The sequence below is a fragment of the Pempheris klunzingeri genome, chromosome 12, assembly GCF_042242105.1.
Source record: "Pempheris klunzingeri isolate RE-2024b chromosome 12, fPemKlu1.hap1, whole genome shotgun sequence".
NCBI lineage: Eukaryota > Metazoa > Chordata > Actinopteri > Acropomatiformes > Pempheridae > Pempheris > Pempheris klunzingeri.
In genome coordinates, this window is record NC_092023.1 from 8,524,133 (window position 1) to 8,545,154 (window position 21,022).

At 42.9% G+C, this 21,022-nt stretch overlaps 1 protein-coding gene across 1 annotated transcript in view; it reads left to right on the forward strand.

The window, feature by feature from the left end:
* ank3a (ankyrin 3a) overlaps nt 1-21,022 on the forward strand; it is a 92,509-nt gene that overhangs the window by 40,653 nt on the left and 30,834 nt on the right. Inside the window, exons 9-26 of the mRNA XM_070840703.1 lie at nt 777-875; nt 1,150-1,248; nt 1,811-2,008; nt 2,416-2,514; nt 2,672-2,770; nt 2,895-2,993; nt 3,097-3,294; nt 4,826-4,924; nt 6,820-6,918; nt 8,771-8,968; nt 9,178-9,276; nt 10,129-10,227; nt 10,396-10,494; nt 10,622-10,717; nt 12,295-12,367; nt 12,597-12,653; nt 17,215-17,338; nt 18,759-18,770. Coding sequence (XP_070696804.1) covers nt 777-875; nt 1,150-1,248; nt 1,811-2,008; nt 2,416-2,514; nt 2,672-2,770; nt 2,895-2,993; nt 3,097-3,294; nt 4,826-4,924; nt 6,820-6,918; nt 8,771-8,968; nt 9,178-9,276; nt 10,129-10,227; nt 10,396-10,494; nt 10,622-10,717; nt 12,295-12,367; nt 12,597-12,653; nt 17,215-17,338; nt 18,759-18,770 — 1,946 coding nt within the window. The remainder of the gene's footprint in view (nt 1-776; nt 876-1,149; nt 1,249-1,810; nt 2,009-2,415; nt 2,515-2,671; nt 2,771-2,894; nt 2,994-3,096; nt 3,295-4,825; nt 4,925-6,819; nt 6,919-8,770; nt 8,969-9,177; nt 9,277-10,128; nt 10,228-10,395; nt 10,495-10,621; nt 10,718-12,294; nt 12,368-12,596; nt 12,654-17,214; nt 17,339-18,758; nt 18,771-21,022) is intronic.

Consider the following 21,022-nt stretch of genomic DNA (forward strand, 5'->3'; position numbering starts at 1 on the left):
ACATCAGGCAGCACTCTGATGACAAGATAACTGAAAACGTTTAGTGAATAATGAACAGATTACTGGTGTACAAGTTGATTTTTAATTTGAAGCTCACTCCTATTGTTTTGTGCTGTGTGTACATTCAAGTTAAACACTATAAACACTGCCAATTAGCAAGGGGTGTCATTATCATTTATTTTAAGTGGGCATTAGGAAGCAAAATCCCTGTTCTCTTGTAAATAAAGTATACAGCAGCATCATTTTTACAGTAGCTAATACGCCTCTCAGTGTTCAAGAGGTGCATTACCTTACAAAGCTGCACTATTATACACTACACCATTATATGACTATTTTTACTGCGATATTTACATTGTAATGCGAGAGTGGGTTTCCACATTAGACATCAGCTAACCAGAATCAAGAGTGGTCCATAATTATATCAGCTAGCCTGTGAAGGAGTGTTGCTGTTTGTGCCGCTTTGTGACACTGATTACAGGTTGGATCCAAAGAGTTATAGTACAGCAGTGGAGATAGATGGGATTAAACAATGGGGTAATTTTACAGCTGTTTGCTTGATAATTAAAGACCATGTGCCCTTAATAAGGAGAGAACAGAGTTTTAGAGCTAGCCAAGTAGATGTAAAAAAACACTACAGTCCATTTACAACATGATTACATGTTATATATCCTATTAATTAATTAATTTTAATTGTAGATTCTTACAAGTATGTGTAAAAGAATAAACATCTAATTTGAGGGCTGAGTCATCATAACTCTTTCCCCTTTTTTGCTTAGAATGACATCACGCCACTACATGTGGCATCGAAAAGGGGCAACAGCAACATGGTCAAACTGTTGCTGGACAGAGGGTCCAAAATCGATGCAAAGACCAAGGTGAGTCTGATTGATGTCTGTTGGAGGATGATCGATCTAATAATTTTCCATCCCGGTTGCAATAAATTATGCCAGTGGAAGTTTATCAAGCAGACTTTTCTTTCTTCCACACACATGTGGAAACTGAGCAGTTCCTCAGTGTGCATGTGTCCTGATCAGTAAAATGTAAAGTTTCCAAAAATCTGTTTTAAACAGTTGCAGAAAGGGCAGGGATAAGGATTTTTTTTGTCTCTTGTGAGTTATCAACACTTTTGCTGTCTTTCCTCTTCTTCAGGATGGGCTGACACCTCTTCACTGTGGGGCAAGGAGCGGGCACGAGCAGGTGGTAGAAATCCTACTAGACCGAGGAGCTCCTTTCCTGTCCAAGACCAAGGTAGCTACTGGGACGATCTATTCAGGAGACGCTGCTTAGCTCAGAATAGGAAAGGAAATATCACAAACACACTGGCTGTTATAAAATACAAAGGACTAGATCACATTTCACTTGAAACAGAGCACACATTTTTAATGACACCATAATACAGATGATTGCACAAACCAGATTTCCTGACCACACAGAGCTATTTGAAATCTGTCATCCAATCAGATAGCAGGCTTGTTGTTGTTGCTGTAGTGTTGTCGCATTGTCTCCATAACGTCTGTGCGACCTCTCCAGAACAGCCTGTCTCCGCTGCGTAGCCGTACAGTTTGACCGCGCAGGACGACCAGTGTAACAAAATAGACATTGTTGTAATGACCTCGTTATAACAATGCTTCTGTAACCTTCTCAACAACTTCCTTCACAGTCTTTCTGTGCAGCGCATGGTCACGCCCTAACTTACTGTGTCTGTCTGTCCATCTGTCTATGTGTCCGTCTGCGTGTGTTTGTCTCTCTCTCTTTGTCTCTCTCCCCCTCTCTCTCTCTCTCTGTCTTTCCCTCTCTCCCCCCAATATAGAACGGTCTATCACCGCTCCACATGGCCACTCAGGGGGACCACCTGAACTGCGTCCAGCTCCTGCTCCAGCATGACGTGCCGGTGGACGACGTCACCAACGACTACCTGACGGCGCTGCACGTCGCCGCTCACTGTGGTCACTACAAGGTGGCCAAGCTCATTGTGGACAAGAAGGCCAACCCAAACGCCAAGGCTCTGGTAGGCACAAAGGGGCAGCCAGGATGGGAGAGAGGGAGGAAAGTGAAGCATCCAGTAATATAACACATAGCTTTAATTACCCAGGAGGAGTGCCTCACTGAGATTAAAAATCTATTCAACATATTTTACCAGTCCTGGCCAAGACAGCAGCAGCACAGAGACCATAAAACACTACAAATGACTACTGAAGTAGACAGAATATAAAGAAGGATAATATGTGAACTGATGTTGTTTGGTACTACCTGTTCGTTTCCTGGCAGATTGCTTGCCTCCCTTTATCAGCCTATTAAAAGCAGTCACACAGTCAGATGTTTTGTGACTGTCGAGAGAGGATTCATCCCTTCCTGGACATCAGCAAATAAATATATAGATATACACGAGTTTTCGTTCTTTCTTTCTGTGCACAGAATGGTTTCACTCCGCTACACATTGCCTGCAAGAAGAACAGAGTGAAAGTGATGGAGCTGTTGCTTAAACATGGAGCATCTATCCAGGCTGTCACTGAGGTACTACACCAGACTGGACCACATTTACTTTTTCTTGCGTGACTCTAAATTGTACTGACTTTTATTCTGAGCTGCACCATTCTCTTGTTGACAGCTTTGCTAAGGTTTGATATTTATTGTAAAGTTTTATGGTAATGATGATTGTGTGTCTCTACAGTCTGGACTGACGCCGATCCATGTGGCAGCCTTCATGGGCCATGAGAACATTGTCCATGCACTGACACACCATGGAGCATCACCCAACACGACCAACGTAGTGAGTGGATAATTTGTCACACACGCATTTGTTACATGTTAGAACACCAAATTTTGGAGTTCAAATCCCACATCATTGCATTATGAAAAGCTCCCACTGACAGGCGTTTCTGTGTGTCTTCCAGCGAGGTGAGACAGCTCTCCACATGGCTGCCAGGGCAGGCCAGGCAGACGTAGTCCGATACCTGCTCAAGAACGGAGCCAAGGTGGAGACCAAGTCCAAGGTCAGAACGCTGAGCCTCATTATCAATCACAGTTTCAGGGAGGAAAAAACTAACAAACAATGATAAAATACTGGGCCAAAAGTCACGTTCTCCTTCTCCGCAGGATGACCAGACAGCGTTGCACATCTCCAGTCGACTGGGGAAAGTCGACATCGTCCAACAGCTGCTGCAGTGCGGCGCCTCTGCCAATGCTGCCACCACCTCAGGCTACACCCCCCTTCACCTTGCCGCCCGCGAAGGACACCAAGACGTTGCTGCCATGCTCCTGGAGAACGGAGCCTCGCTCTCCTCTTCGACTAAGGTGGGTCTGGTGGTTTCATGTCTCTAGTTCTTTCACACGATATCACAAAAACAAAGACGCGCACATCTGAAGTCTTAAGCATCACAGAGCAGACAACTTTTATCATTTTAATACTATGTTTCTCCACTAGTGGGCACCAGAGTTTCCACTAACCTCCATAGTGATTGTTTTGCTGATTTTGTTGCTGCTGAAATATTCTATTGGCATAACAAAAATATTCACAGTCTCCAGTCATAAGACCAATGATCTGGTTATAACCAGCCAACAAGACCAAACCATGTTAAGCTCTGCCACATAGTGGAGTCACATCAGTTTTACAGTGGCCACATTCAGGTCAGAGGTAGTCCTATTGTTGGCCCAATTAGGACAGTTCTTTTAACCAGGAGGACCATGGATGGATAATGTCATTTTTTTTGTGGTTGTGGTTTCACATGTGACTAATTACACGAGTCAAGGTCAAAAAGAGATGCAGAAGAGACTTCATGGAATTAGTTTGTGCATGTGTGTGATATGTTGCTAGGGGCTGTCTTTGAAGGTGACCTCTCTCAATGGAACAGATTAATGAAGGGTAAACCCCATGGTGCCAGTGCTCGCTCTCTCCCTCTCCCTCGCTCTCTCCAGCTCTCTCTCTCTCCTTCTCTCTCTTTCACACACGCATGCAGCATCTTTTGGGACTTCACCTGAGTCAGCTGTTGAGAGAAATGATGTCACACTAATAAAAACCATGCATTGACCCATTTGTGTTGTTTATGACACAAATTTATCAATAAAGGTTCTAAATTTTACATCTTTTACATGACCTATCTTCTCTGAAAGGATCCTTTTTAGAGAAGGAAGTCGAACTATAACCAGTCATTCAAATGAGGTCACGTTTAACACCGTCAATGGTAATCTGTGGGAGTCCCACATTCTTCTGGAAAATATGACCTAGTGTCTTTAAATATCTTCACATGCACACAGGAAGGAAGCCAAGATTAACATGATCACATTACACAACAGCCATTTTTAGATCTGGAATACATGAGGAAATAAGGGCTTTTGGCTTAGTTTCTCAGGGATTGATAGTTGATTTTAATTTTAGTATTTTTTTAACTACACCAGGTATTTTAGTTTGACAAGGCCTCTGCAAGATAATGTCTCATGTCAGATGTTATCCAAAGTAAAAACATTGTCTGACGGACATTTTCATTTTAGTGTGTCCTGTATTAACTATATAGGCCTTGACTGGCTTGATGAGCGTGATAGTTTGTCAGAATGTTCATGTGTCAGTTACAGACTTATGTACAAATCCTTTATTCTTTAAGTTTTTAAGTAAAAATGGACGCTGTGTCATTACATGAACTTAATCATTCAAATGAGTCCTCTATGTGAGAAACTGTGTTGTTTATGAAGAAGAGCTCTGACTCAGGCCAGCAGGGTCTGATCTAAAACAGTGCAAATATGTACTTCCTGTTTGAATATCCATCATTCTCTTCATCTTTCCATTGTCTTTCATTTTGATGATGTATCTCGTGTATTTTGTGCTCAGCAGAAAGGGTTCAGTCCTCTGCATGTCGCAGCGAAGTACGGCAAGATGGAGGTGGCCAGTCTCCTCCTACAGAAGAGGGCTTCGCCAGATGCTGCTGGAAAGGTGAGAAGCTCGGTGCACAACGAACTCGGGGAGTCAAACTTAATCTTGACAAACATTAAAGGGTGTTTACAGATGTGCTGCTGCTGGAAAACATGAACTGTCCCTGAGGAGGGAGGGGCCTGGCACAGAAATGACTCTACATATTAGGCAGGAGATGACACTATTACACAGTGCAGAGAAAAATAAAGAAAACAGGAGTATAAATCCTGCAAATTTCCACAGTATCATTACAAACCGCCAACAAGAAGGTGTGTTAGGATCAGAGCCAAGGTTTCCAAATAATCCTCCACAGTTCCTGTGAACATAAAAGAGAATTGCTTGGAAAAGTGTTTAATAGAGCCGATAGGATTATTAGCTGCTGTATATAGAAGATAACCTCATATAACAAAGTAGAGTACATTAAGAAGAAATATACACATGTAACTAGAGACTTATTCTGAAGCTTTGTAAAGATTGTTTTAACTGTGTCAGCTTCTTTGGTGAGATCATGAAGAAATTCAGATATTGTGACCATTTATCATTCTGCAAGTCTCTGTAGCCTGCCCTCACCCAGCCTGTCTCTAAGAGAGTAAACAGAACCCTTGTTGTATTATCCAAGCTATAGCTGGGCACAGGGGGCTGTGGTACTGACTGTAAGTTTAGGACTGATCCCAGGACAACGCAGCCAACAGATGCTTGTGCTGTTGGCTGGAAAGATTTACCTTTATTCCCCTGAAGACATGCATTCATTCCACCTCCACATGCACCCCGGTTCAAATGTATTTGTATACACGTGCACACATATTGGCACAGTTATTTTGCACAGGCCTACTGGCACTGATTATAGTCTTAGCCAGTGTGTGTGTGTGTGTGTGTGCGTGCGTCTGTCTGTCTGTGCCACCATCTGAAAGCATTTAACATAATGGCAGTCAGGTATGATAATGAAGCTTCCACACTGCTTAGTGGTGTCGCACTAGAATCAGTCCCATCGTAATACTGAGTCTAAATGCAAAGCAAAATCAGGCCTCTATTGCAGTTTAATTACACACATTTTCTTTAGAGACAAAAGACAATGATCTTACATTTTGGTCTAAAAACAAACCAAAAAACTAAACCACTAAGGCCTGTTTGCTGAGCCTGAAGGTGATCTTCTAGACCAAGACAATAACAACATGCTGCTTCTGCTGCTGCTGGCACTCTAACACTACTACTCCGTCTACCACTGCTCAAAATAATTATCATTTGTCACATCAGCACTTTCCATCGAAAACCATCTAATTCCTTTTTTCCGATAAAGTGAGGCATTAAAGGGGAACTCCACTGATTTGACACATTGAAGTCTGCTTACATGTCTTGCGGAGCTCTACTGCATAGGTGAAAGAAGTTCAGGAGGGAGCTGTGTGAAATTGGATAAATCGCCTCGAGTGATATAATTTGGTTACTCACAGTGGTGAAGAAGCACTGTGGGAAACGTAGGAACCAAATTTTGACAAGAAAGAAGAATGCGTAGTAAAAAGAGCGTAGTAAAAAGAGCTGCATCAATTTTGATCCTTTTTTGTGTTTCCTCCTACTTAAGCTATTCAAGCAAAATAAACAATTTAACAACAATTGGTGTGAAGTTGTCAGTTTTGGGGATATATTTTATTGGCCAGCGAAGACTTGCTCGTATCTGTCTCTTGATAACGCCGTCCTTGCCCTACTTCCTCTTCTCGTTGCTCTAAACTTTCTCCTGTATTAACGGTCTCTCGTCAGTTTCATGTCCATCCTCCTTCATGTCTTAACATCCTGTTGGTTTGGTTCTTTTGTTTTACTTACTGGCATGTTGGTGCTTGTGTATGTTCAGTGATCTCCTAACCTGGTGTTGTGTGTCTTGGTGTGTGTGTGTGGATGTATTTGTGCCTGTGTGGGTGTTATAGAGCGGGCTAACTCCTCTGCATGTAGCTGCTCACTACGATAATCAGAGAGTGGCACTGCTACTGCTGGATCATGGAGCTTCCCCACATGCTGCCGCCAAGGTATCCACACAAACTCACATCAACACTCATACTGACCTGGATTATTATTAACCGTGTTCTGTATGTGATGTCCATCTTTACTTATCTGATGCTCACCCATTTGCTTCCACTCCATCCTGTCTAGGCTTTGACATTACGGGTGAATGTGTCGCTTTTTCTTTGAGCCCAACAAAGTCTTTGAAATGACTCGACTAGTCAGAGTCAATCTGTCGGCATATTTGGCTTTGTGGTTTACTGGATGCTATATTTTCATATTTTTCTCATGTGAATTGACTGGTTTTGTGTTTTTAACCACCCACTTTAGTGAAGTTCCAGAGCTCTAAATTTTGTGTGTTCCCATTAAAATGCAAAGAAAACTCACTATGGTTACTGCGCTTGTTGAAATGCCTAACACCCACAAACACACATGGTCAGTGACGTGGTCAAGTTGTGGTCAGTCTCCTGCAAGGCTTTGGTAGTCTGTCAGAACCACAGAACAAGTATGAGCAGAATTGGCAAACAAACTAGGACAAGAAAGGCCTGTTTTTTGCTGGACTGTGAAATGAGGAGATCAAAACTTGTAAAGCTAATTTGTCCTTGCTCACCATCTTCCCTTTTTGTCACCGACTCTGTCTCCTTCTGTCTTTCTCTCCCTAACACCTGTCTCTATTTATTCATTTACTTTTCCTGCTTCCCACCCACGCTCTTAGTCATTCCTCTCAGTTTCTCCCTCTATAAATCCTTTTTCATTTAGCAGAGTGCTGAAGTTTCTATGCTTGGTCTAATTTTGGAAAGAGATGAATCTGTGTGTACGAGAAGAGCTGTCGAAATGCGAGCAGTGTTTGATCACAGCGTTGTGACATAAAACATGGTGCATGTATCACATCAGACAGGAGGATCCAAAATTGTGATTTTTGACTCGTGAAACAAGTCTTGCTAGAAACAATCCAAGTAATGGAGGGCAGTTTGGAAATTATGCATTACTTCAATGGAGTTTTTAGCTTCAGAACTCAGTTTCACCAAACACAGAGACTCTTCCCTGTTCCACATTCAACTTGTCCTTTTACTAATTTAAGAGAAAATCACCCCACCACCCCCTCAGTGGACCTCAAACCCGCCCAGAGAGTTGAATAGAGCCCACCTGCGGCTGTCACTACCATCAGTGGGGTTCCTAAGAGCGACACGTATTTAAATGCCGTCTTTAGTTTAACTCTCACTCGCCGGTCCTCTCCATGGCGATCAAAGCGGGGGATGTCAGAGTGGTGACGGACGCTTTTCAGCTGCTCGCCCTGTGTGCTCACTCTGTGTCTTATCCCAGAGCTTGCTGTATTGGTGTTGCATACTGTTTGTCTTCAGCCAGCCGAGGGAAATCATTGTTTGAGGTCTCAGATGTTCATTCACAAGCTCTTTAAGGAGTGATCATTCTTCCACCAATGATAAATGTAAAATTATTATTAGTTGGTAATCTTATATTTCCATGTTTGTACTTAAAAGAAGAATAAGGATGACTTGTTCACTGGACAGCAGACACAATGTTTTTGGCACTCCAGTCCTCATGATTGTCTGTAAAAAGTCCATAACTAGTGTTATTGTTATTTTCATTATTATTACTTCATCTGTGGTTCGATTCCCAGCTGAGACTATTCTGTTTAATCCAGTCACATGACTATAGATTTGGCAAACGAATATGTTAATATGTAAAACCCATTATAGAAGAAGACACCTGGTGTAAATCACCCGGGCACTAGCCAGATCTTGTACTATGAAATAATTGAGAATAAGAATAATACACCAACCATCAAATCCAGAAGAACTAGAAGAGGAAGAGCTCTGTCCAGCCTCTTAACCCCTACATCTCTTTTGCTTGCCTCAGAATGGCTACACTCCACTCCACATTGCTGCCAAAAAGAACCAAATGGACATTGGGACCACACTACTGGAGTATGGCGCCGACACCAACGCAGTGACGCGGCAAGGCATCAGCCCCATTCACCTGGCAGCACAGGAGGGCAGCGTGGACCTGGTGTCACTGCTGCTAGCCAAGAACGCCAACGTCAACATGTGCAATAAGGTGAAATCAGTGACGTAGCTACAGTATGTCCCGTTTTCACCTGCTCATTCTCTCCCAAGTAGAAAAACAGATGTGTCTCAATGCTTTTCAAACTAGTTTTCAGCATCCTGTTTCCTGAGAGTGACGGCATGTTTCAGTCTTGTTATGTGCTCCCACCGTAATACATTTATTTGTGTGTTTACAAGTGTATGTCCTTTCTGCATATACAGAGCGGACTTACACCGCTGCACTTAGCAGCTCAGGAGGACAAGGTCAATGTTGCAGAAGTCCTTCTCAACCACGGGGCTGATGTCAACCCACAAACAAAGGTAAAGCTTTCTCAGTATACACACACACACACACACACACACACACTGTAAATACATACAGGTAAGAGTTGAATCTCTTTGTAGCTTTTAAGCATAATGTTTGATTTACATGCATCATTGACTTTGCTTTATGTGCTTGTCTTTGAGTTTGAACTGGATTTTCTCGTAGAGTTTCAGTGTATTCATGGCATCGGAAAAATACACCCACACACACTCACACACACATTCGTCTGCAATCATCTCAGGTGCTACATGAATAAAGGATTGATACCTGAGTGGATGGTGTTCATGTCTTTATGGATGCACCACACACTGCAGCAAACACACGCACACACCGCATATGCACAGCTCTATTGTTCAGTCACACATTCACTTGCACTCCAACACACATACAGAACCAATAACAGGCTGCTCACGTTTACTGAGACAAAGGTGCAGTAGCTGAAGGTTGGATTTACACAAGGTTATGTAGTGTGTGTGTGTGTGTGTGTGTTTGTGCTGACAGGACAGTTGTTTACAGCGAATAGGTTATTCACTCACTGATCTCCATTACCGTTATGCACTGTACTCACAATTCAGCGAGGACATGAAATATGATGCACTTTTGAAGTTATATTTAGAATCAGAGACAGCATGCGAAGTAATAGAAGCAAATTAATTTTTTTCCCACATAAACCATTCCTTTTTCTTCTACAATAATTTCAAAATCCTTCCAAAAAAGCTCTTCTTTCAGAAACATAATGAGATGAGGCCTCCAGTCAGCATACATGACTGTATTTTTTTTCCTCTTCTTTTTATCTGCTCGCCCTTTCATGTCTGTGTCTCTTCCTCCATTTACTTTCCTCTGTGCAGATAGGTTACACTCCGCTGCACGTGGCTTGTCACTATGGCAACGCAAAGATGGCAAACTTCCTGCTGCAGAGCCATGCCAGAGTCAATGGCAAAACCAAGGTAGAAAAACACCCACAGACATGCACGCGCCCAACTGCACACACTCACATGCACAGTTTTGTATTTCTGTTTTTCTGTAGAACTTCCTTTGTGATTCCAGATTTATTCACACAAAGGTATTGTGCTCTGCCCCTGACTGTGTTTGTGTGTGTCGCTGTTTCTGTCTAGAACGGGTACACTCCTCTACACCAGGCTGCTCAGCAGGGCCACACCCACATCATCAACCTGCTGCTTCAGCACGGGGCCTCGGCCAACGAGCTCACCGTGGTCAGTGCACAAACACACTGGCGCAGACACACACACACACTGTCCAACAGAGCTGACACACTAACTGCTCTTTGTGTAGTTTGTGTGCCTCCTGTGAATAACTTCCTGTCGGTCTGTCACTGGTCAGAACGGGAACACTGCCCTATCCATCGCCTGCCGTCTTGGGTACATCTCTGTGGTGGACACTCTGAGGCCGGTGACGGATGAAAACCTTGCCACCATGGTGAGACGCTGGCTTCCTGTCAACTGCCTGCTATGGTTAAATGCGCACAATCTCAATCACATCACCAGTAAACAAATAAGTTTAACTAAATTAAGTCTTATTAATAATATTTTAATTATCTAATTCTAGAGCCAATACAATAATTGCATATGACATTGAGGAAATTAGATGCCGTACTACGGTTTTGCATGTTTTTGCACATAAATATGTATTTTGCATCACCTTTTCATTTTCAAAGTACTGAAGCTCATAAATTAATTTTCCTACCTTTCAGGCAGCCATTGATTGTTATTTAATTCTTATGAGAAAAGTCAAGATGTGGACAATTAGAGATGAATTTTGGTTGTTTATTGCTGCTGTATTCCAAAACTTGGGATATGCTTTAGAAAATGGTCTGCAGTAAAGTATTTGTCACTATTGGACTCCTTATGGAGCAGTTTCTGTTTTACTGAAATATGTGACTGACCCCGCTGCCCACATTAAAACTTGGCAAGTCAGCCAGCAGCAAACTGTGAGTGAAGTCAGTGTGTGAATCCTGCAAATCAGCCAGCAAGTAAGTTAGTCTGTCTCACTGTGTCACATGTGTGAAGTTATCCTGATTAAGTGAGAGAGAGAGAGGGCTTAGATTGGAGCTTAAGGTTTCTCCTCAAATAGCCGAGGTCACTAACAGTGATCTGATCCACGCACGTGTCCGGGAGGAAGAGGGGGAGGATGTGGAGGGTGTGAGAGTGGGGAAGAAAGAGAGGCAATAGGATGACAAAGAGGTGACTGGAGAATGAGGGGGACGGTGAGTGAAGAGACGGACAGAGAGGTCGCAGAGGATCCTGCGCAATCAGCAGCAAAGTGTATTAGTCGTAACTGTCTCTATCTACTGGGAAGCAACTTAAAGATCAAGGTCGTTCCCCCACACCTTTGTGTGATTGATCTATTATTCACCCTGCAAAGGCCTCTGCTGTTGCTTTATGTCTCTATTGAGCCCACATCTACAGACCTTTGCTGGTCAGTTACGTGGGTGGTAAAATGGCCTTCGAATGCACAGTATCATTACTTCTTACCGTGACAGGGGCCACGGCTGAGATTCAGTTTAATGTCCATATTAGGAAATATATGGAAGGTCACACCTTAGTTGGAATGTAAATGCTGAACTTGTCATTAACAGTTGTTTCTAAAATGTTTACTGAGTTTGGGGAGATGTAGCACCGTCAGAGGGATTTGTTATGGTCAAATGAGAGCACCCCTAAATCCCTGTATTTTCCTCTTAGCTCATTGCTGCTTTTTTGAAAGTCAGTTGTAAACTGTATTGAGTTTCACAAAAATCAACAGTGCTAGTTGGAACTTTGGTTATTTATTTGATGCTTTGATAATATAAGGAAGCATATATTCACGGTTTAGGTCAGGATGTGTAAATATGCGGCAACGGTGAGCTCAAATGATCATTTGGTGTATTATGAAATGCTATTATTTCAGAAACCTAATACAGTAACCAACTACACTCATATTTCGATTTAAGTTTCATTGAATACTCTGGATTGTACAGGTGGATTGTTCAGTTTTCCATCTACTTTTCACTTTTACAGAGCACATCAGAAAAACACAAAATCAATGTCCCAGAGACCATGAATGAATTCCTCGACATGTCAGACGACGAAGGTATGTGAAGACTGCTCAACATCTAACTGACATTTTCATTCACCTCATTTTCAGCCATTGAGTACTAATATATAAGTTAACTGTCATTGTAACTTGTTTTTTTTTTTTTTTAAACCGTGATATCAATACATTGCATGGTCTTCATTCACTCATGATTGTGTGCCATGTCATATTTTACTTTTTTTTTCATTAACGTGCATGTTTCACTGTATGTGTATCCGAATCACAGTCTGGGCCAATGTGCCAGAAATTCTCAATGAGGAGTCTTTATCAGATGTTGATGAAGGTATTTGCTACCAGTTTTCCTCCTCCATTGTTTGTTTGTATGTTTTTCTTTAACAAAACGCACCCCAGCATAACTAACCTGCCGTGTTGAAGAGCTAACTGCTAAGCCTTTGCTATACTACTAAATGCTGCAGTTTAGTTATTATGCCGTTTAAGGCTTTATGAATCAGACAGATATACTATTGATGTTAAATGAACCTCATTCCAAGAGCCAATAAGAGGTGCAAACAGAGCAGATATTCTATTTCTGAGTGTTTTTTTTTTTTTTAATTTACTGTAAATCTTAGCATGCCATCATTTTGTAAGAAAACCACATTAAATCATTGAACTGTTTTAGCCTTGAATGTGGTCTTCATCTCTGGCACTGGCATTTTTGTGTTTCTGATCACAAATTGACACCGCTGATGTTATTTTCACTGCAACTTTGTTATTTTTAACTACACCACAAGTCTCGTACTGCATGACTCTCCTCATCAAAGACACTTTGTGAAGTGTCATCCTTCAACCCTGCAACCTCTAGATTCTACTGTGAGAAAATGAAAACAAGGTCAATGGGACTCATTTTATAATTCAGATGACAGACTATGAAGACAGCTGCAGACATTCAATGAAATAATCTTATTCTAGTGTATGTAAACCTTGATAAGTGGCATAACATCAGTAATATTGGAGGTTAGCAGCAGAATAGCTGCTGCAGAGCCAAATAGCACAGCCAAGTTTATGGTACAAGTCACATTGTTTCAGGCTGCCCTCTTCAGTCTTTTGTCCTTTGTTTTGGAACCACAGAGCCAACTGGCCTGTAAAATTGATGAGCTCGTTCATGGGTTGTTGCTTAGGGGACAGCCGGGGGGTGTGGAGTTTCTGTGTCAGGTGATACAGACAGACTCGACAAGCTACGTGCGCACACATATCAGGTGATAATGGATGAGTTTACTGTAGCTGTATGATGAAGATCCTCATCGATGTGTCTGTGATTCAGTGTGTTGTTATTACCACGCAGGAATTATAAATAAGAGTATCCATGGCCTCATGTATTCCACATAAACTGTTTATACTGTGTGCATAATTCATCGACATTGTACTTGTGCGGTGCGGCCTTGATGTTCACGTTGCCCAATGGTAGCAGCACCAGACTGCCTTCAGCTAGCTGTTGCATTCAAGCATACACTCCTTCATTCACTGCTTTTATTTTTGCTGTGTGTGTGTGTACGTGCGTGCGAGTGTGTGTGTGTGTGTGTGTGTGTCAGTGTGTGTGTGTGTGAACGAAGGAGTTAGAGGAAGTCAAGAGTTTCTTTAATCCTATATGGGGGAAGACAATCCTATTAAGCTGTAGGTTGCAGTAAGTTTGATGGGTCACGCCTGGTCTCTGGCTCTGTGTGTGTGTGTGTGTGTGCTGCCTGCCTGTGCAAACACTTGCTCTTCTCATGCTGTCTCCAGACAACAATAGCCACTAATTGTACCAACTTTAGACAACAACTTAACTCCTTGTTGTGCCCTGCTCTCATCACAGCTCAGAGTGTCTCCCTATAGCCGGGCCTTTAGGATACCATTACTACGGTTGGCTTCATGTATACTGGAGCTCTTTAACTGTCAATCACATCTTGCATAATAGCTCTAAATTTACTTATTCTTGTGCAAGTTTCGGTCACTGTGTTCAACATGTAGGAGGAAGAACTAGACATGTGTTGCCAAGTGATGCCTGCTGTGGTTATTTCATCATTATTTTAGCCCCACTCCCAGTTTGACATGCAGCCAGACTCCCTCTGTGGCTTATAGAGGAAGAAAAGACAGGAGGGCCATTCAGTGAGAGTTTTCTTCTTCTCTCCGTCACTGTCTCCTCCACTGAGACTCCCAAGTATTCGCTCGGACGACCTGTCAGCTGACTGTGCTCTCCACAGAGCTGTTAACACGTCCACTGTTGATTCTGTACAGCCGGAGTTTGCTGTGGGATGCTGTTGAGCCTCCGAGAGTTTCTCTCTTTAAATCCAATGAGATGAGCTTTTTTGAGCCGCAGGAGGAGAATTAACCCCGGTGTGTCCGCCGATGTCAGATGGCTCGGATTTGCACTCTTTCTGCTCGGCTACGCGCTCTGTTTTGCTGCAAGGAGACGCAAAACTTGGCGGAGTTTGAATAGTATTTCTTTGCGGAGAGAAGGCGGCAGAGATGTGCGCACCAGTAACAAACGCGCAAGTTGGTGTGAGTGGAGTTAAGTGCGAGAGGTGAGGAGAGGGCAACATTTTCCATCAGCACCAGAGGAACTGAATGGACCACTTGATAGTCTTCACCCCTCACTGGATTTGCTTTTCATCCCAAGGGACGTTTTGTGGAGCTTTAGAGAAGTAGAAATAACTCAGGACATTGCAAAAGAGCTGCGATCAATATGGCTGCGTTGGACAAAGGTAAGTAGTTAGAGCGTCAGAGGGAGTTTTTAATGGCCGGTGTTTGGTGTTTTGAAGGCTGAGATGTAAAAAAAAAAAAAGAAGCCGACAGTGGTGTCATGATGTGAGAGCCGATGCGAAAATTTATCAGTCAATAATTTTGTATCTTATTATTTTAAGTTCTGCTCCAGTGGAAGACTGAGATCAGCCTTTTGGTTTCGTCGGACATTTATTTTATTATTATTATTATTATTTATTTATTATTTTTGAGTTGTGTTGCTAGAGAGCGTCAGAGAGACTGTTTATGATGCGGCGACTGTAACTTTGCAGAAGATGCGTCAGGTTCAATTTATACAGTAGGATGAAGTGTGTGTGTGTGTGTGTGTGTGTGTGTGTGTGTGTGTGTGTCGGTGGTGGGGTATCTGAGCTTGAATGGGACGGTGATACATTATTACAGCAAAGGGGGGAGCCGATTGTTTTCCAGTTGTGTCAAGTCAGACAGACACAGCTAGAACAACACAGGAAGTTAGGTGACCTATTTTATCATCAGAATAAAAGCTTATTAAGCATGCGGGAAATAAATGTTGTGCAACCTGTCTTTAACTCTAAATCTGTAACCATTAACTATGTTTTTTCCTCTTCTTAAATAGATGAGTAAATCTTTGGAAATAGATGACAAAAGTGGTAACACACAGCGTATTATTTAGTGTCATTGTTGGAGAACAAAGGTGCATGGAAAGCTCTAGTCAAACATTTTGCCCTGACATCCACATGTGACACTGGCAAAAATACATACACTGATTGTGCAGAGATAACAGTGCGTCTTTTGAAAAGTTTTGGAAACATATTGTAATTAATTTCTCACCTCAATTGCCTTGTGTTATCACAGTCTTAAGTTGATGAGTACAAAATGCTCACAGCATTTACTTCACTAAAAAGCTGGAGTTTGTTTTGGGACGAGGACACTAAGACAGTAAAATACTCAGAATGAGCTAATGAATAATTTACAACACGTCCTAATAAAGTAACTCTAGAATGCATTCAATATGAGATCGATATCTACAGCTCAGATTTATTTGGAGGTGTTTCGCCATGCAGAGCCTCAACAGATTACTTTTCTATAGGCCCAGAGTCTTGTTGTAGACATTGGACGAGTTACAACACAAGTTAATAATTTATGCAGTCAGGCTGCAGCATGTAAATGATGCTAAATGTGTCCAGATACCCAGAAAAACAGAACTGAAGCATATGAATCTAAACATGACCACAATTTACCTCTAACTTTAACTTTTAATTGGATATTTGATTGCCACAATGTAACTATATTGCTTTTTGGGGAGCTGGTTAGGTCACGTGGTTCCATGAGTGTTTCATAATAGCTGTTGGCTGTTCACGGTGCCATAATGTGTATGTGCGGGGTTTGAGAACTAAAACTCCTTTCACCGCTTGGTTTTATTTTGAAGTTTGATACCGGAAACGCCTATTTTTTTTTAGTGCCATCTAACTTGACAGTGGTGCTGGTGTCTGATCGGAGTGCGGCAGTGTTGAAGGTAGGGGGGAGGGGCTGCGGTGAAGGAGCAGAGTGTTGCAGGCAGGACACAGCCGGACATGAGGGAGAAGGGGAAACACTGTAGCCGCTCCGCCGGCTTCGTTGACCGGCGTGTCATCGTCCACCGGTCCGCCGATCGAGGTGCGGTGCGGTTCTCCACTTTCTGCTCCTTCTCTGCTTATTGTGCGCAGGCTTTTGGTATCTGTTTAACCCTCTGCTGCGCGTTGGGAAAGGAGCTGCGTTTGGTTTTACAGATGTACCGCAAAGTGGCTTTGCTGCTGCCGCCTGTGATGGCATCTTTTCTAAAATGATCACTATCTAACCTCTAAAACAGTCGGCTCTGCTCAGTGTTGCAGCTTCATGTTGTTGGCGTGCCACAGTTGAATGAATAGACTAAAAGAAAAGTTGCAGGGGGGCTATGCAGTTGCAGTGAGGTGAGCTATGCTGGGTTTAACAGGCGGAGTGGTGTTGTTAAATGATCCAAGGCCTCCTCTAAGTACCACAGTCAAATAAGTGAGAGACTGGTGGGCTGAGGGCTTGTTTTTCTTCCAGAGGCGCCGCATTGCCTCTCTTGCCCGGATTGGCTTCTGAAGTTAACAGGAGGATTTTTATGATTTCACCCCCCCCCCTACCAGGTGAGGATGCCATGACGGGGGACACGGACAAATACCTGCGGCCTCAGGACCTCAAAGAGCTGGGGGATGACTCTCTCCCTCAGGAGGGCTACATGGGTTTCAGTATAGGAGCCCGCTCTGCCAGGTAAGCACCTGCCATTTTTATTAGATCCATATGAAAACCCACTGATGCTGTTAACTATTTGGTCCAAGTTGTCCTTAGAATATTGGGGCCATAATATATTTATCTGACTTAAGTATTTCCACCGAGTGACATCATGTTTTCTTTCGCTGCTGTGGTTTATGAACACAGATTTATGATTCCGTCATCTGAAATGATATGAAGTTTGTATAGATGGTACAGTGTATGTTGGGCGGAAACAAGTTATATAATGCACAGCCCCTCCAACACACACACTAACAGAATAATGGAAATCGCCAGAGAGAGCAGCTGGAGAGTTGCCATCTAATGATTCAACCTGACATAATGATTCAGCATTTTGCGTGGCCTCATTCAAACCCGGGCAAAGATTGCAAATAGCCCATAGTATAACACAAGAGATGTATCGGTGATAACTTTGATGCCCAAACAGCTGCACATCAGGATACACCACAGGCCCAGCCACAGTTCCAAATAGTGGACAAAGCATGTAGTGGAAAACTGGCAGGCTCCAGTGAAAACACATCAGCGGCACACAGGACAAGTGTTATGCAGCCCCAGTGTGTGCGTTGTAGCCACACCGACAGACGGCAGATGCACTGTAGTGGTCGGGGGGGTGATCAAAACAACTGCACTAACTGTGACAGGAAGCTGCTCACTGTTCGGCCACAGCAAACAAAGGGAAACACTTAATCAAATGGAGAAATTCCACATAAACAAGCCTATTTGATGAACCACTTGGTTTGTTATTGGAAAGAGTTTTAACAGAGTTAATGAATTGGATTATGTTAGCAGTTTGATATATAAAGATCGGTGAACCACGGTTGATGGTTATTTGCTCTAATTGCTGTTTGTTTACGAACGATGACAATTTATTAGTATGCCTAGGATAAAAATGTTATTTTTCTGAATATTAATACCGCTGTCTGCTACAAAGTAAAGATACAACTGCTAAAACTTCCTATTGCCGCTTTTCTCTAATTGCATCTGAAGTACAGGAACAGTTTGAACAGGCTGAAATACATGTTGTATTTGTTGAGATGTCTCTTTTCAAGGGTGTGAATGTAATGCTGTGAAACGCTCTATTTTCCTGATCAATGAGTGTATGATGCTGAGCAAGTTCTTTTCTTTTCCTTACCTTTCTGTTTATGACATCGACATTGCATGGTTTGCTTTTTGACTGGGCCGCACACACACACACACACACAAACGCACACATTTGTGAAAACCTATAAACACCTGCGCCTAGTCGCAGGGTACAGCCATGCAAAAGCACAGCATCAATGTCATATTGGGGGGGAAAAAAGAAAGCCACATCATGCTTGAGTGTCTTCAAGATGCTTTGCTTTTCACTCTTCTATTTTGTTCTTTTCCTTGTTTTCCTGCACCCTGTCCCTCATTCTAGCCCTAGAATCAGGTAAGAACGGAGTGGTAGTTGTAGTAGTAGTAGGCATCATTAGCTGTGACTGGTGTCCCCTCCTCTGTGACTCCTAAACTACTGTTTAACCCCACACCCATAAAACCACTAACCCAAACCACAAGTCATCCATCGTACATTGGTGTCATCCGGTGTTGCCGTTTTGTCGCCTTGTTGCCGTGATGTGTCGTATTCTGAGATCGTCACTCCATTTTATCTGATCACCATTCACCATGTTTTCTCATTCGTCTGAATAAAATCGTCGTATCTGCTAAATGAAAATGTATTCATGTTTTGACGCAGGTGTTGGAAAAGAGGCAGTCTTGCTGGAAATGAGAAAATAAAAGGCGCTCTTTGCGTTCTTTGCAGACTTTCCTTCCGTTTGAGTTGTTATGGACTAATCCCTTAACTTTTTGATGTGGCTTTTTACCAAGTGGCACTTTATGTATATTTTTGTAGTGCCACTGAGTGTAACTTCCAGGGATCAGAAACATCAGTTTATTCATAATCCATCCCTTGTGTCCACCCGATTTGCATGTTGTTGTAATTGGAGATGTCCCAGCATTAATCAGGATGATCCTAGTTGTTAAGTCATGGTTTACAGAGATGGAAACTTTACCGCCTGTTTTGATCCACCATTTAGAAATCCCCCTCATGCATCAAGGACAGACCCACATACACAGATGCATTCAGTGCTCACACGGTCAAACAATTGTCTCTTTGACTCCACACAACTGCCCTCCTAAAAACATAGAGCCACTGGTGTATACATGGGAATGCGAGACAGAAAAAAATAAGCCGTTTGGATAATGGGAAGTGTAGTTTACAGCAAGGCAGGCTGATTGATCAACAGTAAAATGAATGGAGTGGTGTGGAAAGAGGAAGGAAGGTGACAGAGAAGGATGGGGTAAGAGCAGCGAAGGAGCAAGTTAGAGAAAAAGTGAAATAAGTCTTCCGCTGAGTGAGTCGCAGGGTAAACACTGTAGAGTCATAGCAATGGGACTCTGAAATGGAGATAACAGCGAGAGGAAGAGCTGTTGGGACAGCACTGTAAAGAAACAGATGAAGGACAATGAGGAGGACAACCAAGTGTACGAGCACGAGGGAAGAAATCACAGAAGGAAATGGAAGATCATGGATGTTTAGAGAGGAGAGGAGGATGAACAGAATGAGAAAGAGGAGGAAGCTGTGAAGAACAAACAGAGTCCGGGTTCAGAAAGGTGGGGGGGGTAGAGCGGCACTGCCATGCCAGCGAGTCCATTCAGGCCGTACAGAGTTGCTTGGTAACTTCGATGGTGGAGTGGGCAGGCTGTGCTGAATAAAGGGCTTCTCTCTGTGCTGAATAGTGTGCCTACTCAAACACGCTGAGCTCTGCATTTTCTCCCCCTCGCTCACCCGTCCAGTCCCCCCCCCCCCCCGCGCGCACCCTCCACCCCACCCTGCGCACACTCACACACAGGACACATCAATACACACATACAGTACACACTCTGACAAAATAAGCTACAAAGTTGTCAGCTCTGTTGCTGGGATTGTCTCTTTTTGCAAGCACTCCTCATATACGTTATTTGTGTGTCTATATACGCACAAGTGCACATATTTTAAGCGACCGTATAGCACATGTGCATTCACAGAAACATTATGGCTTTTCAATGCTGATCAAATCACTGTAGAAAAAAAACGCACGAGAAAAAAAACCAAAAACCTGAAAGGAGTCTAGAGCACTGCATTGAGTCTGAGAGGCTGCAAAAATAGGCACACGTCACCGCACACACAGCCATAAAGCAGACTGCAGCAAGACAGATAGAAGAGACCAGCTTCCCTCTACTTTGCTGCTCTGAAACAGGTCGAGGTCAGCTGCTAATCTTAGAATAAAGCAATGTCAGTCTTTTAGCTTGGGTCTGATTGAACAGTTTGAAACACTTTAGAGTAAACCTTATTTCTGTTACCGTCAATACAACCTCTTGTGATTTTTAGACTCTCCCCTGCCAGCCAGGTGCATTTACTGTCCACTAATCTGCCATATTTCATCATTTAGACACACTTAGTTACATCCGTGTTCGTGATGCACGCCGACCAAACCTTCGTAAAGAACTTTTCTTTCCGTCTCGTCCTCTTTCCCTCTATCTCTTAATGCAAACAAACTGACCTCACTCTCATTTCCATCTCTGAATAACCCGCTGCAGTGTCTTATCTTTGTTCAACTGCGGGTTCCTCCGCCTCTCTATTTTCCACTTATTACTTCTGGACTC